Source organism: Rana temporaria, chromosome 2, assembly GCF_905171775.1.
Source record: "Rana temporaria chromosome 2, aRanTem1.1, whole genome shotgun sequence".
NCBI lineage: Eukaryota > Metazoa > Chordata > Amphibia > Anura > Ranidae > Rana > Rana temporaria.
The window spans coordinates 57,058,665-57,075,998 of NC_053490.1; the positions used below are offsets into that span (position 1 = coordinate 57,058,665).

The 17,334-nt window shown below is 41.7% G+C and overlaps 1 protein-coding gene across 1 annotated transcript; it reads right to left on the reverse strand.

The window, feature by feature from the left end:
* Nucleotides 1-41: 41 nt before the first annotated feature.
* Nucleotides 42-16,719, reverse strand: LOC120928205 (collagenase 3-like). Its single transcript, XM_040339315.1, has 9 exons — nt 16,579-16,719; nt 13,768-13,928; nt 12,503-12,651; nt 12,296-12,421; nt 10,365-10,526; nt 8,148-8,250; nt 5,817-5,950; nt 2,461-2,637; nt 42-55 (listed from the first exon to the last, which is right to left on the reverse strand). Exons 1-9 carry the CDS (start codon nt 16,717-16,719, stop codon nt 42-44), a joined length of 1,167 nt encoding a protein of 388 aa, XP_040195249.1.
* Between the last annotated feature and the right edge of the window lie 615 nt (nt 16,720-17,334).

Sequence of the window (17,334 nt, forward strand, 5' to 3'; positions counted from 1 at the left end):
AAGCTGTGGTTGCAGTTGGGTTTTGACATTTAAAGGTTGGCTCACTGCTTTGTGTCTAAGAACAAGGATAAAAGATGAGCAGCACTGTAGTTATTCTGCTTTATTTCAAATAAATCCATAAACTGGCCCTTCTTAACGTGGAGGTTCACCCAAAAACTAAATTTTTAACATTAGATTGAGGCTCATTTTGGGAAGCAGAATCGGGTGTTTTTTTTTTAAATCGAAGCAGTACTTACCGTTTTAGAGAGAGATGTTCTCCGCCGCTTCCGGGTATGGGCTGCGGGACTTGGCGTTCCTTTTTGATTGACAGGCTTCCGACAGGCTTCCGACGGTCGCATACAGAGCGTCACGATTTTCTGAAAGTAGCTGAACGTCGGTGCACAGGCGCCGTATATAGCCGCACCGACGTTCGGCTTCTTTCGGCTACTCGTGACGCGATGTATGCGACCGTCGGAAGCCTGTCGGAAGACTGTCAATCAAATAGGAACGCCCAGTCCCGAAGACCATACCCGGAAGCGGCAGAGAAGATCTATCTCTAAAACGGTAAGTACTGCTTCGATTTAAAAAAAAACACCCGATTCTGCTTCCCAAAATGAGCCTCAATCTAATGTTAAAAAAAAAAAATTCGGGTGAACTCCCGCTTTAATCGTGGTTATGTGGAACCCTTCAGAGGATACTAGGGTTTCCTTGAGCTGTGGCTGATTGACCTCCCATCTGATGGTGCCTGCATAGTTCTAGGTAAAATTAGAGAAGGTCTGAAAGCTGCCCCCGACATGAAACACCTCCATCCTCATATTACATAAAGTAAAAACAAACAATGGCTCGTGGGACTTTAAATGAGGTGTTTATGATAATCAAAGGGTAAATAAGATGTATAAAGTATCAAAATTAATAGTAGTATAGACATCATCCAATACAAGACATGAGCATGGATGACAGATTCATAAAAACAGCAACATAGTTTAAATGTCCTCTTAACATAGCCATAATGGTATACAGTCATAGTCATACAGTCAAGTAATAATAGTACAGATATACATAATACATCTATAACCCAACGCGTTTCGCAGGCTCTACTCGCTTCTTCAGGGGCTGATGTGTATATCTGATGTTTGTCAGATGATTGGCTTCAGAGACTGACCCCTAGTGAGGGTCAGCGGAGGACATTCCAACCAGGAGCTAAAGGGACAGAGACCTCAGCAGTGAAGACCGAGGCCAGATGTAGGGCAGGCATGGCAAAGAAATAGATTAGGAAGTGCGTCCCCGAGTTTCCCCCATGACTCATGCAAGGCGTACCCACAGTGTGGTGGAGCCTCTCGCCTGTCTGGCCTCATTCTTCGCTGCCGCGGTCTCTGTCCATTCAGCTCCTGGTTGGAAGGTCCTCCGCTGACCCTCACTAGGGGTCAGTCTCTGAAGCCAATCATCTGACAAAGATCAAATCTACACATCAGTCCCTGAAGAAGCTCGCAAAACGCGTCGGTTTATAGATGAATTATGTATATTTGTACTATTATTACTTTATGACTGTATACCATTGTGGCTATGTTTATAGGACATTTATACTATGTTGCTGTTTATATGAATCTGTCACCCATGCTCATGTCTTGTATTGGATGATGTCTATACTACTCCAATAAATGTTGATACTTTATACATTTATACATCTTATTTACCCTTTGATCATCATGAAAACCTGAAGTCCCACGGGTCAATGTTTGTTTTTACTTGAATAGTTCTAGGGTCAACACAACTTGGCAGAGCCAGCTGCATGACACAAATGAGCTTTTTAGCTGTCCACATGGCATATTGGGTCTTTAACAGTGTATATCATTCCAAGAATGACAATCACTGTTAAGACCATATATGATGTGCTTTAATCAGGGCCGCCATCAGGGGGGTACGGGCAGTACACCTGTAAGGGGCCCGGTGTTCCCCAGGGGCCCAGATGGCACCTCCCCTTTTTTGTTCGTCAGCACCCAAAGCCCACTGAACTCTAAGGGGCCCAGATGGCATCCCCCTTTATTTTTTTTTATTTTTTTTTCGTCAACACCCAAAGCCTCCCCCCCCAACCTGTAAGGGGCCCGGTGTTCCCCAGGGGCCCGGATGGCACCCCCTTTTTTTGTTCGTCAGCACCCAAAGCCCCCCGACCTCTAAGGCGCCCAGATAGCATCCCCCTTTTTTTTTTCTTTTTTTTCGTCAGCACCCAAAGCCCCCCCCCCCAACCTTTAAGGGGCCCGGTGGTCCCCAGGGCCCCGGATGGCATCCCCCTTTTTTTTATATATTTTTTTGTTCATCAGCACCCAAAGCCCCCCCGACCCCAATTTGCGGTGGCAGCCCCCCCCCCCCCCCATCCTCTCGTTTCGCGGCGGCACCCCCCATTCTGAATTCGTGGCACCCCCCCCGCTTCTAAACTTGGTGGCCCTGGCTATAATTATAATAGAGAAATATTATTTGCCTTACGATTACTGCCAACATACCTCCAGCATAGATCTCCAGCAAATAGAAATGTTCTTCCTTTCTTTGTATCATGAAAAGCAGCATCTATTTTCTGCACATATTTTGGGATGCCAAATTCATCAATCTCTCTGGGTCCTTCATTCAACAAGGTAGATCCATTGACAGCCCAGAACTTCCTTCCTAGGTGCAAGTGTTCACAATTAGAGGATATTCAAGAACTAATAATAAATGGGATAATATATTAATTAGAAATGCTGACTTTTAGGCCTAAAGATCACTTGAGTAAACTGAAATCTGATTGGTTCTTATCCAGGATAGCAGATTACACAATATCATTGCCCACAAACCACAAAAGTAAAGAAAAAAAAGTAAAAGTCAGTTTAGTAAATGAATTAACAGATTGAAACCTCACAGAGGGCCAGATCCACGTAGCGTATCGTAATTTTCGGCAGGCGTAGCGTATCGTATTAACGCTACGCCGCCGCAACTTTGAGAGGCAAGTGCTGTATTCACAAAGCACTTGCCTCTAAAGTTACGGCGGCGTAGCGTAAATCTGCCGGCGTATGGGCGCGGAATTTAAATGTTAAAGATGTGGGCGTGTTTTATGTTAATTTTACTTGATCCGACGTAAATTAATTTTTTTCTGAACTGCGCATGCGCCGTCCGTGGAGGTATCCCAGTGCGCATGCTCGAAATTAACCCGCAACAAGCCAATGCTTACGACGTGAACGTTATTCTACGCAAAGCCCTATTCGCGAACAACTTACGCAAACAACGTAAAATGTTCAAAATTTGACGCGGGAACGACGTCCATACTTAACATAGGATACGCCTCATATAGCAGGGGTAACTATACGCCGAAAAAAGCCTTACAGAAACAACGTAAAAAAATGCGCCGGCCGGACGTACGTTCGTGGATCGCCGTATCTAGCTAATTTGCATACTCAACGTGGAAATCGACGGAAACGCCACCTAGCGGCCAGCGTAAATATGCACCTTAGATCCAACGGCATACTAAGACGTACGCCAGTCAGATCTAGCCCAGCTTCAGGCGTATCTTGTTTTGTGGATACAAAACAAAGACACGCCGGAGCAAAATAGAAGTTACGCGGCGTATCAATAGATACGCCGTCGTAACTTCTTCGTGGATCTGGCCCAGAGTATCCATCTGATTAGAGAGTCTCACTTCCTTAGGGGCTGATCAGACAGGCATATTTATGGCAAAGCGTGGATACCGCTATCTCTTAATACTGCAGAAAGAACTCCACTATTGGAGGAGAGGCCAACCACATGACTTTGATATGGCTGCAGTAAGGCCATACGGCAACTTTATACATGAAGAAACCAATGACAAGACCAGTATAAGGGCATACAGTATATGAGAACCAGAAAATTTCTCGTAGTTTTATAACTTATTCATTTAACAGATATGGAGCTCAGGGGAGACATTATCACTTGAATAATCAGACCAGTCTACAATGCCTCGATAAAGTATTCACACCCCATGACATTTTCCACATTTTGTCATGTTACAACCAAAAAACAAATGTATTTTATTGGGATTTTATGTGATAGACCAGGGATCCTCAAACTACGGCCCCCCAGCTGTTGCGGAACTACACATCCCATGTGGCATTGTAAAACTCACACACATGACTAGGCATGATGGGAATTGTAGTTCCTGAACAAATGGAGGGCCATAGTTTGAAGACCTATGTGATAGACCAACACAAAGAGGCACATAATTGTGAAATAGAAGGAAAATTATAAATGGTTTTCAAAAATGTTTACAAATAAATATGTGAAACGTGTGGAAGGAATTTGTATTCAGCCCCCTTTACTTTGCTACCCCTAACTAATATCTAGTGGAACCAATTGCCTTCATACGTCACCTAATTAATAAATAGAGTTCACCTGTGTATAATTTAAATCTCAGTATAAATACAGCTGTTCTTTGAAGCCCTCAGAGGTTTGTTAGAGAACCATGGTAAACAAACAGCATCATGAAGGCCAAGGAACACACCAGACAGGTCAGGGATAAAGTTGTGGAGAAGTTTAAAGCAGGGTTGGGTTATAAAAAAAATACCCCAAGCTTTGAACATCTCACGGAGCTCTGTTCAATCCATCATCTGAAAATGGAAAGAGTATGACACAACTGCAAACCTACAAAGACATAGCAATGCACCTAAACTGACAGGCCGGGCAAGGAGATCATTAATCAGAGAAGCAGCCAAGAGGCCCATGGTAACTCTGGAGGAGCTGCAGAGATCCACAGCTCAGGTAGGTGGGAGAATCTGTCCACAGGATTAGTCATGCATTCCAAAAATATGGCCTTTATGGAAGAGTGGCAAGAAGAAAGCCATTGTTGAAAGAAAGCCATAAGAAGTCCTGTTTGCAGTTTTTGAGAAGCCATGTGGGGACACAGCAAACATGGAAGAAGGTGCTCTGGTCAGATAAGACCAAAATTAAACTTTTTGGCCTAAAAGCAAAACGCTGTGCAGCAGAAAACTATCACTGTACATCACCCAGAACACACCATCCCCATCGTGAAACATGGTGGTGGAAGCATCATGTTGTGGGGATGCAGGAACAGGGAAGCTGGTCAGAGTTGATGGGGAGATGGATGGAGCCAAATACAGGGCAATATTAGAAGAAAACCTGTTAGAGTCTGCAAAAGACTTGAGACTGGGGCGGAGGTTCACCGTCCAGCAGGGCAACAACCCTAAACATACAACCAGAGCTACAATGGAATGGTTTAGATCAAAGCATATTCATGTGTTAGAATGGCCCAGTCAAAGTCCGGACCTAAATCCAATTGAGAATCTGTGGCAAGACTTGAAAATTGCTCTCTCACAAATGTTCTCCTTCCAATCTGACAGAGCGATTTTGCAAAGAAGAATGGGCAAAAATTGAACTCTCTAGATGTGCAAAGCTGGTAGAGACTTCCCCAAAAAGACTTGCAGCTGTAATTGCAGTGAAAGGAGGTTCTACAAAGTATTGACTCAGGGGGGCTAAATACAAATGCACCCCACACTTTTCACATATTTATTTGTAATAAATCTTGAATACCATTTATCATTTTACTTCCACGTCATAATTATGTGCCACTTTGTGTTGGTGGATCACATAAAATCCCAATAAAATACATTTATGTAACATGACAAAATGTGGAAAATGTTAAGGGGTATGAATACTTTTTCAAGGCACTGTACACTTATAGATTTCAGTCTACACCAAAAGAACACATTCCAAGGCAAAGTGCCTGTTTTTCAGGAATAACAGCAACCAAGGCATTCTTTCTCATTTTTGAAGTTCCATTGGCAATGAGTTTTGCTGCTATTAATATTGTCTTTTCTTACCACTGAATAAATAAAGAGTTTCCTTTCCTGGAGAGTTATAAGCTGCATCTATGGTATTTGGAACATTTTTCCAAAGTGAATTAGTTGAGAATGATTTAGATACAGGAGCATTTGGGTGATGATACCTTACTTTTCTGGAAATGATAAAAACAAAATACAGCTCTGTTATTTTTATACATTTTTATGCTATATATTTGATTGTTTACAGTTGCCTTACCATACTGTATGTCATCTAGTGATATAGGGCCAGATTCACAAAAGGGATACGCAGGCGTATCTACTGATACGCCGTCGTATCTCTGTTTCTATCTATGCGACTGATTCATAGAATCAGTTACGCATAGATATCCCTAAGATCCGACAGGTGTAATAGTTTTACACTGTCGGATCTTAGGATGCAGTACCGCGGCCGCCGCTGGGGGGAGTTTGCGTCGTAAACCAGCGTCGGGTATGCAAATTAGCAGTTAGGGCGATCCACGAAACTTTTTCCCGCCGTTACGTCGCCACAAGTGTTAGTTTGCCGTCGCAAAGATAGGGTACTTTTTACAAAGTGTAAAATTACTCCACCATGTAAAAGTATACCCGTCTTTCCCGCGTCGCTTTTGAATTTTTTTTAAAAAAAAACATTTCCCGGCGCAAGTCTTTTTTTCACGTCGTGATTCACAAAACGTTGGCGCGTAGTAATTTCGCGCAAAGCACGTCGGGAAATTTGCGTCGGGAGCATGCGCAGTACGTCCGGCGCGGGAGCGCGCCTAATTTAAATGGTACCCGCCCCATTTGAATTGGCCCGCCTTGCGCCGGACGGATTTAGGATACAACGCCGCAAATTTCCAGGTAAGTGCTTTGTGGATCGGGCACTTAGCCAGAAAATTTGCGGCGGTGTAACCTAAATCGGTTAAGTTACGTTGCGCCCGGGCTAAGTGAATCTGGCCCATAATGTCTTAAGCTCAAAGTGTGTTTAGCCTCTGAGTCTAGCATAATTAACATTTGAAGTGGACTGTAACCCATATCTACCCATGCCTTGGACGTCTCCCTAGAGCTTTCGTTTGGTGGTATTTGATAATCTCTGCAGTTTTATTTTTTTGCGCTATTAACAAAAGAAGAGCAACAATTTTGAAAAAACACCATATTTTTTACTTTTTGATTTAACCACTTAAGGACCGCCTAACGCCGATATACGTCGGCAGAATGGCACGGCTGGACACAATCACGTACATGTACGTGATTGTTAAATGCCGAGCCGTGGGTCGCGCGCGAGCGCCCGCGACGCGCGCACACGACCAGGTCTGAAGCTCCGTGACCGCGGAGCTGAAGAACAGGGAGAGGTGTGTGGCGCTGTCATTGATCGTCTGTTCCCTGATATAGGGAAAGGCGATCAATGACGTCACACGTCCAGCCCCACCCCCTACAGTTAGAAAAGCATATGAGGTCACACTTAATCCCTTCAGCGCCCCCTAGTGGTTAACTCCCAAACTGCAATTGTCATTTTCACAGTAAACAATGCATTTTTATAGCACTTTTTTGCTGTGAAAATGACAATGGTCCCAAAAATGTGTCAAAATTGTCCGATGTGTCCGCCATAATATCGCAGTCATGAAAAAAATCACTGATCGCGCCATTAGTAGTAAAAAAAAAAATATTAATAAAAATGCAATAAAACTATTCCCTATTGCGCAAACCAATCGATAAACGCTTATTGCGATTTTTTTACCAAAAATAGGTAGAAGAATACGTATCGGCCTAAACTGAGGGGAAAAGTTTTTATATATATTTTTGGGGATATTTATTATAACAAAATTTTTCTCTATTTTTGTTTATAGCGCAAAAAAAAAAAAAACCGCAGAGGTGATCAAATACCACCAAAAGAAAGCTCTATTTGTGGGAAAAAAAGGACGCCAATTTTGTTTGGGAGCAACATCGCACGACCGCGCAATTGTCAGTTAAAGCAACGCAGTGCCGAATCGCAAAAAGGGGCCTGGTCCTTTACCTGCATATTGGTCCGGGTCTTAAGTGGTTAATAAATATCAACATTAAAAAAAAGAAAACATTTCCTCAGTTTAGACAGATACGAATTATTCTACATATTTTTGGTAAAAAAAAAAAAAACGCGGGTGCCCGCCGGGCACACGCACCAAGTCGCAAACTTTGCCGAGCGCGCCCCCTAGCGTCCACGATGCACAGGACGTCATTATTATGGCTCGGTAGGGAACTGGTTAATGGTTTGTTGGTCAACCAGATTTGCAAACCAATTTACTCAACTTATGGTAGCCAGCTTCTGTTATCCATTTGTTTAAAAAAAATCCTGTCTACTACTAAAGGCTTATACCATACCTGTCTTTAAAGGTAATCACACTTTCTTCCCAGCGAGCTGTGGCATCCATAGGAAGCTCCTGACTACAGATTGTTGGGTTTATAATCCTTGATGGTTTGGAGCCTGAAACATACGTATAGAAATAAATAACATATTAAATTCACTATTATAACATTTATGATGTTTGGTTAAAGTTTACCTATAGATGTTAGATGATAATCAACTGATTCATTATTATTATTATTATACATGATTTATAAAGCGCCAAAGTTTTCCCCCCAGACCTGAGCAGACAGTGAAACTGGTGAGCACAGGTATGGGTACAATAATATTTTACCATGGACAGTACATTTAAAGCTCAGTGGTTTCCAAAAATAATTCAAATCCTTAATTTTTAATTTTTAAAAGTCTTACGATATGTTTTCTTTAAACAGCAGCCTCAGCCTGAGTAGAGAAGCCTGTCGTCTGCCAGCATGGTACAACAAAGGACCCTTGCATGAGATACGAAGAGAGGAAATGGATAGCCGCACTCCAATAACCAAAAAGGTTGTCTTTTTATTCAAACGAACAGCAAATGCATCACTTCACAAGGTCACAGCAAAGGAACAGGGGAACAGCTGACGCGTTTCGCTAACAAAGGACCCTTACTCTCTGTGTGGAAACATTGGTCTCTCTGTAGAGGTCCAACACAGCCACCGCTGAGTCATAACCATTGCTCAATAATCAGATGAGCTTTGCTGATGGCAGAGCTATAGGAAAGACTCAGTAGGGGGTGTGTTGGACCTCCACAGGGAGACCACTGCCTCCACACTAGGAATGAACATCCAACTCTGCAGTTACTGGCAGGGGACAGGTTTTTCTACTTCGACTGTGGCTGCTTTCGAAAGAAAACAAACTGTCTGATTTCAGCCCAAATTGTGGGCTGAATTCTGACCTGAAACGGACCAGAAAACGCACATGACTTCTGTGTAATTCGCACCGAAGCCACTCCAGAGATGTGTGAACCAGCTCCATAGAGAGCTGGTCACAATCTCCTGACATGCGAATTGGATGTGAGGAAATCCACACCCAGTTCACAAGTGTGAACCCAGCCTTAAAGGGGTTGTAAAGGTTCATGTTTTTTCACCTTAATGCATCCTATGCATTAAGGTGAAAAAGCACCTTGCACTCTCGGGCCCCCCAGCCCCCTTGTTTTACTTATCTGAGCCATGAAACTCCGTGGGCGCGATCCCGCGATGCTTCCCCCCAGCTTGAGGCGGCTCTTCATAGGAGATTGATATCAGCACAGCCATTGGCTCCCGCTGCTGTCAATCTAATCAATGACGCCACTGTATCACACTGGAGCGCGCCCGCAAGTTAACCCCCTTGGGAGAGCACTTCCCAGAACGGGGGTTAGCTCTTGCGGGGAGGAGCCGAAGGACTCCAGAAGACGAGGATGGGGGCCACTCTGTGTAAAACAAACTGCACAGTGGAGGTAAGTATGACATGTTTGTTATTTAAAAAAAGGAACCATTACAACCCCTTTAAAGTGGAGGTTCCCCTAAAAATAAACTTTTGACATTGCATTTCCCACATTAATGACAATTAGAATCGGCTGGTTTTATTTAAAAAAAAAACGTCCGTACGTACCGTTTGCTATATGCGTTCTCACCGCCACTTCCGGGTACGATGGTGGGGATGGGCGTTCCTAATTGATGGACAGGCATCCGACCGACACATACATCGCGTCACGAGATGCCGAAAGAAGCCGAACGTCTGTGCGCATGTGTCGTATAGAGCCGCACCGACGTTCGGCTTTTTTCGGCATCTCGTGACGCGATGTATGCGTCGGTCGGATGCCTGTCCATCAATTAGGAACGCCCATCCCCATCATCGTACCCAGAAGTGGCGGTGAGAACGCATATAGCAAACGGTACGTACGGACGTTTTTTTTTAATAAAACCAGCCGATTCTAATTGTCATTAATGTGGGAAATGCAATGTTAAAAGTTTATTTTTAGGGGAACCTCCACTTTAAGCTGATGAATTGCACTACCACAATTATAATTATGATGTACTTAAGTGTTTGTTAGGGACAGAAATATATACATATTCTCTATGTTAGCATTCATTATAAACAATCTTGCCAAAAAAAATATAAAGCATGTAATTTTCCATATTAGATAATTATTGACCAATTTTGCAAAATTTTACTCATATTTATGACACACAAGTTAAAGAAATATATGGAAACTTTACCATACAGTTCCTGTATTCCCAGGATGTCATCAGTCGGAAGGGTAAAGACCTCTGAACTAAAGTGTGTGTAGAAGGGAAACATAAGAGCCCGAGGATTTCCAGAGTGATCCAATCCCAATGAGTGACCAATCTCATGTACAGCCACAGAAAACAAATTGTAGTCTAGAAGGAAAAGACATGTTTTAAGGGGACACTAATACTTAAATACTGTAATATACATAGTTTAATATTTAAACTTTGATTATGTTGATTGGAATGTTTGCTTAATGTAGATACAGTGGGGCAGATCCACAAAGGTATTACACCGGCGTATCTCTTGATACTCCACGTAATTTCAAATTTTGCGCGTCGTATCTTTGTTTTGTATCTTCAAAACAAGATACGACGGCATCTTGGCTAGATCCGACAGGAGTACGTCTTAGTACGCCGTCCGATCTAAGCTGCAATTTTTCGGCGGCCGCCAGGTGGCGTTTCCGTCGAATTCCACATCGAGTATGCAAATTAGCTAGTTACCGTGATCCACGAACGTACATCCGGCCGGCGCATTGTTTTTACGTCATTTGCGTTTGGCTTTTTCCGGCGTATAGTTAAAGCTACTGTTATGAGGCGTACTCAATGTTAAGTATGGCTGTCGTTCCCGCCTCGCATTTTGAATTTTTTACGTTGTTTGAGTAAGTCGTTCGCGAATAGGAATTTGCGTAGAATGACGTCACTGTCGTAAGCATTGGCTTGTTCCGGTTAAATTTCGAGCATGCGCAGTTAAAAAAACGTTGTTTACGTCGGGTCACAACGTATTTACATAAAACACGCCCCCATTACAACCATTTGAATCCCGCGCCCTTACGCCGCCAAAGATACACTACGTCGCCGTAACTTACGGCACAAATTCTTTGAGTATTCGAAATAAAAAAAATAAGTTACGGTGGCGTAGTGTATCTTAGATACGCTGCGCCCGGCGTACAGATGCGCCGCTGTACGTTGATCTGCCCCAGTATGTTTTAAGATGATTGCTGTTTATGAAATCCTAGGCCCCTCCCCAATGAACTCTCTATAGAAATATATGAAGAATGTACAGAAGAGCGGAGTACCCGGAAGTTTAGGTCCAGGCTGAACGAGAGACGATCAATCAACTCCTCCATAGGATAGGATGCAGTCCCTTTTTGGGCAATAATTGGCCAACTCCCTTTGAATCAACTTTTGGAGAGCCAGGTGGTGCTTGCAGGGCCACCCGCGGCTCGAAGTCTGGGCGATTTGTTATCCTTGCTTAGGCCAAAAAGTATGGGTCCAGCTCCTGCAGAAGAAGCACTTAACCCCATAAAAAATGTTTTATGCCCTATTGTGTAATTGGTGGAGGGGGAGAATTAGGCCACACGATCAGGGCAGTCTTTAATACTAATTGGACCCTGGGCAAACATTTTTTTGGGCCCATCCAAACTCACTTATCAACTATTTGCAGGCAACATGGGCTTAAGGGGCAGCTGCTTTGGATCCCACAACAATGACCGGGCTCGGGGCAGTTTCCCCTTTACCCTCCTTTAAAGATGGCCCTGCACATGATAGGAGAGGGTGAAGGATACAATGAAACAATGTGTAATCCTGCGCAGTCACTTCAAACCTAAAAATAAACAGTGTGACCACTGCAAACAAATATTGTGTTCCCACAATTCAAAATGAATAAAATATTGCTTATTGATTGTGCCTGTCCAATAATGTGCAACATCAAAAAAATATAATATGCTCATCTATTAATAAAAGAGAGGTTGAAGGTCCATTTCTAATTTAGGTTGGCCACTCGTTTCATATTGATAATTCTAAGAAACTATTTAGAAAAAGCTAATGCCTTAACCATACATTTTAAAGCGCGTACATACAATAAGAATGCCTCATAGCTCTAATAAGAAAAGAACCTAAAAATTATTAATGCCACCTACCAGAAACATTTACAGTCCATGTCTCCTCCTCATCAAAATGGATGTCTCCACCAATGTGGTCACCAGGAGGAAAGGCGTGAGCTAGCACACCTGAAGGGCCATCAAAAGGAAAGAAATCTCCATGTTCTAGATGACACCACATATAAAATATTTAATAACAAAGTACAAATATCCATGTCTATTGTAAATTATATAAATTGCATATACCTCTCACACCAAAGACTATCTTAATGTCTGCCGTTCCGTTCTGAAGCCGGATGAATTGAAGCGGAGTCACCTCACTCCACACTCTGAAGGCTTTTTGTATAGCTTTATCTACTTCAGCTGGAGGTAAATCTGGAGTGTAATTAAAAATCCTGTAAAGTGCAGGACAAAAATGTCAATATATGACGTCTTTCACTTGAATCAAAATCCAGTCAGAAATGCGAGAAATTACTGTCTGTCTCTCTGGGCAGAAATAATGATTCGTTAGCAGTTGTTTTCCTTGAAATCATTGACTCTTTTGTTCCACCTACATTCCTACAGGGCCCTTGAGAAAGTAATGTTATCTGTGACGCAACACGTCGGAAGGAGCCAGGTGACGTCACTTTCGGTCACAGCCGAGATCGGAAGTTCCGATATACATCAATGCTGATTGTCTTTTATCGAAATGTAAGTTATTATTGTTGAATAAATCTTTTTTATACTAAATACTTCACAATAGAGATTTCCTTTATCTCATATGGCCCTCACTGTATGGAGGAGAGGAGGAAAATGACTGCATATTGAGAGAGATATTAGCCATCCAAAGACTGCCTCACTCATCCTATTCCGGGTCTGTGATCTGAGGAGAGGAAATTAGATTGGTGACCTGTCGCTAGATCTTGGTATACCAAAAGCACGGTTAGACCCTTGTGGTCTCTACTTGAGGTGATCTGCTAGAACACACTGGGGTGGACTCTGGATGGTGAAAGGGAGTGTGACCACAACACTTTAAGAATTGAGGTTTAATTGCACTTGGCTTACCCTTTTTTTATACACTTCACATTTTTCTACCGATTCTACTGATTATCGTAATTTTACACGTGCATTGTTGATTTAAATGGACTCTTGGCTTGCTATTCGTTAATGGACTGTGTTTCATTGCATTATGTTTATGGACACTTTTCAATACTACGTCTAATCATGTCATACAGTATATTCACTGAAGTGCTGTGCGGATTTCACATATAGTAAGGGAAGTTATGTTTGTCTATTCATTTTTTTCTACATTCTACATCTGTTAAAGGTGCCTTATTGGGTTTAATCAGATATAGGGTTAGCGTAATGACAATAAACATTCTTAACATGGTGCAAGTGATATTTATAGGGTAACTACAAAACAAAATTATACAAATGGGCCACTATACATAGCATTCCCTCCACATATATATATATATATATATATATATATATATATATATATATATATATATATATATATATATACTTACTGGTAACTTATGATTGTGGAGGACCACTTTAAATTTGTTTGAATTATTTTATAGCCTGCAACATCAGGAACTCCACATCTTGCCACATCCTTCTTGTTAGATTTCTTTAAGATAAAATCCCGGTCCATGGGTAAGATAGTGGCAGCTTGTGTTCTAAGTGCCTGTACAGAAGTAATTGAAGTGACATTATTTATTGACCAACAAAAATGCAAGCACTATCAGACATGTTCAGAAGGGTACATTGTGATGTTTTCTGGCACAATAGGTGATGTCCTATGCCTGCTGGCTGACTACTCTCAGTTTGGACCTGTTAGATTCCAATCCTACTGCGATCCAGATAAGCAATAAGCAATTGTCTGTGCCATAGAGTGACATCACTTTGTCCCTGTCTGCTACTTGTCCTCCTGCATTGTCAATCTGTCATATGGGCTCCCAATAGGAAGCACAAGTCCACTGTTGTCCCCATCAAGAAATCCAGCATGACAGGAAGTGGTTGCAAAAAAAAGCTGGAGGAGGTCAGAAGCACTGAAATGCGACAAAAAATGTAAAAACAAGAAAAGTGTAACAAATATCTACTGTAATTTTCCTTTCCTGGTGCCAATCTTTTGCAGCATACATATGGTAGTATGCTGCCAGGTTGGTGCTGGGAAAATGGAAAATTGTATCACATACTTACCGTAATGTTCTTTTCCTGGTGCCAATCCATGTCAGCTTACTACCACATGTATGCTGCCATGTTGGCACCAGTAAAGTGATTTTATTAGAAAAAAGGGTAACATTTATGAAACACATTGTTTTAGCAAATTAAATGGTGTTTGATTAGGGTTTACATTACATGAATCATATCAGGCAGACATTTGGTAATCTAATTTTTGGTAATCTATTAAACGTTCGTTGGGAATTACTTCACTATTGGAGCCTTTTTTCTTTTCAACCACCCTGTGCTTGTTGGGATACGGAGCCGCCATTTTTGGGAAGCCTGGATCTTCATACAGAGAGAAGGACACGCTTCTGGAGAATAATTTACAGGACGGCGGTCGCCCATCTGAGAAGGGAAAAGTTTGTGTACAGTCCAGCTGAGGATTCCTATGCTGTTTTCCCCTGTGAGGGAGGTAAGCGCTCTGTGAGCCCAGTCGTCGTGTGATTATTTACAACACATGTAATTGGATCATTTCATCGCTGCCAGCGCTTATACACGGATTACTTGATTATTTATTGTTGCCATTTGGGACACTTCATTTATTCATTTATTTATTGCATTTGGGACACTTCATTGCATTGATCATCCTTGTTTGCACATACTCAAGCCACCAGTGTTAATTGTGGTTTTGAGTCATTTCCTCCATTAGAGGATCCTAAGAATTATTCTCTCTATTGTTCACTTAATTAATTTGTTTATGTGTTTATTCCATTTACCTTTGCGCTCATCATTCACTTTATTTATTCACTGGTTTTGTTGTTAGCACAATTTAGATTTGAGCTGCATTGGTTTTTATTTTAGATTGTCAGCACATTTCTCACCCTTATTTGGTTAGTATTGGCCAGCGCTTTAGTCACCCCCTTTTTTTTTACATATCAGGCAGACAGCTTGGTACTTTTAAAAGGGTCTCTTGCCTTCAATTTGATACAAGTTATGAAACTAAAAGCGGTATTAAAACCAATACAAAAATGTAATATATTGCGGCTTACCATTTTAAAGATGTGATGGCTGCATCCCTTTTCCTTTTTTAAGTTTTTTTTTCCTTTTTTCACCTGCTGATCCTGACAGCTGTCCACCAACAGTGTCAGGTGGAAGGTTTACACAAACCATTTACCACCTTACAATGATTCATTTATAGCAATACAACATGCAATGCATTAACAACGCATTACATATCCAGGCGGCGCTACCTAAAAACATATATATATATATATATATATATTTTTCTAATAAATAAACACTATATCTGAAAAAGTGAAGGTGAAGGTCATTAGCAGGTAAGAAACAGTAGAGACAAGAGTCCGTGTTCAAAGAAAAGCAAAAGAGATCTCAACGGCTTGAAATGCTCATCCTCTTCCACCAGAACCACCACTCGTGAAGATAATTCGGGGTCTAAATACACCCCTGTTGTAATTGCTCTTACCAAAAGGTACGTATATACAGCGTTGAATGACCTAAAAAATGCCTCTCCACTTCTCCAGATTCAAAATTGTACATAAACGCATTCAGCGACTGGTGCTCAAATATAGAGGTAAAAAAAGCCACAATAGTGTGATACCGTATAAACTTTTTATTTAAAACCTCAACCCTTTAAAATTGCACTTACAATATAAACAAAATTCAAAGGCAATACATCACATCACGTTGGTGCAGCGGGAGCATATCAGGGCGATGTTTCCATACCTCCATAGTCCAGCCAAGCCACCAAACAAACACACTTCCGTGTATCGCGATCTGCGTAATGACGTCACCTAACAGCTACTACAACCAACCCAGATGCGTTTCGTCGGTCATCGACATCATCTGTGGGCATGGTTTAGTAGCGTTCACTGTCATGTTTATATGGGGCTTTACGATGTCCGCCCACAGATGATGTCGATGACCGATCAAACGCGTCTGGGTTGGTTGTAGTAGCTGTTAGGTGATGTCATTACTCAGATCGCGATACACGGATGTGTGTTTGTTTTGGTGTGTTTGTTTGGTGTTCGGTGTCTCCGAAATGGAGACACCGTAAGACAGGAAGTGTGTTACTGACAAGATAATCAGGTGAAAATAAAATAGATAGATAGATAGATAGATAGATAGATAGATAGATAGATAGATAGACTCACCATTGTAGACTTCGGACAGTCATCCAGATTTTGGTTGGCTGCAATCGGCAAGCTATTAGCGATGCTTCTTACACCCCAAAGTATGAAGTAGACTTTGATTTGGAACATGTTCCTATTTTCATAAGGACCCTCGTTTGGCATGAAGGCAATCAGCATAATATTATTTATAGTTGGAGTCAGAGTGACATCAATCTCTTATCAGACTGGATGACATTCTTGGCGTATGAGCAAATGACTTCCTTAAAAAAAATCTGCATGCATGCAACAAAAAAGATGACCCCTATTTCAAAACAGCATGAAACTTTCTAAAATAAAAATAAAAATTCTGTTATAATAACTTAGTACTTATGGCTGTTTAGCCCTAATAGACCAAAACATTTCAGCCTTGTGAGTTTTGGCTATAACTTTTTACCAGGGAAGGCAGGGGGGGGGGGGGAACTTTCTTGTTGGCAGTATCAAGGATGATAGCATAGTAAAAAATCGAAAAATATACTTTTCCAGGTTTTTAGGAAAGTTTTAAAGCCTAGGCCTTTTATTAATTAAATGCAGAAGGTATTTATAATCCTTCACTATTTTACTGAAAAAAAAGGGCCACAAAATGAAAACCGGGCAGAGATTCTTTCTTTACCCTGTCTGTCTAGAGTAGTGGTCTCCAAACTGTGACCTACAGGCCGAATGCGGCCCTTTGCTTTCCTTTATCCTTCCCTCAGGGGAACTACTGTATTTCTCTCACTGACACCAACAAGGGGGCACCAT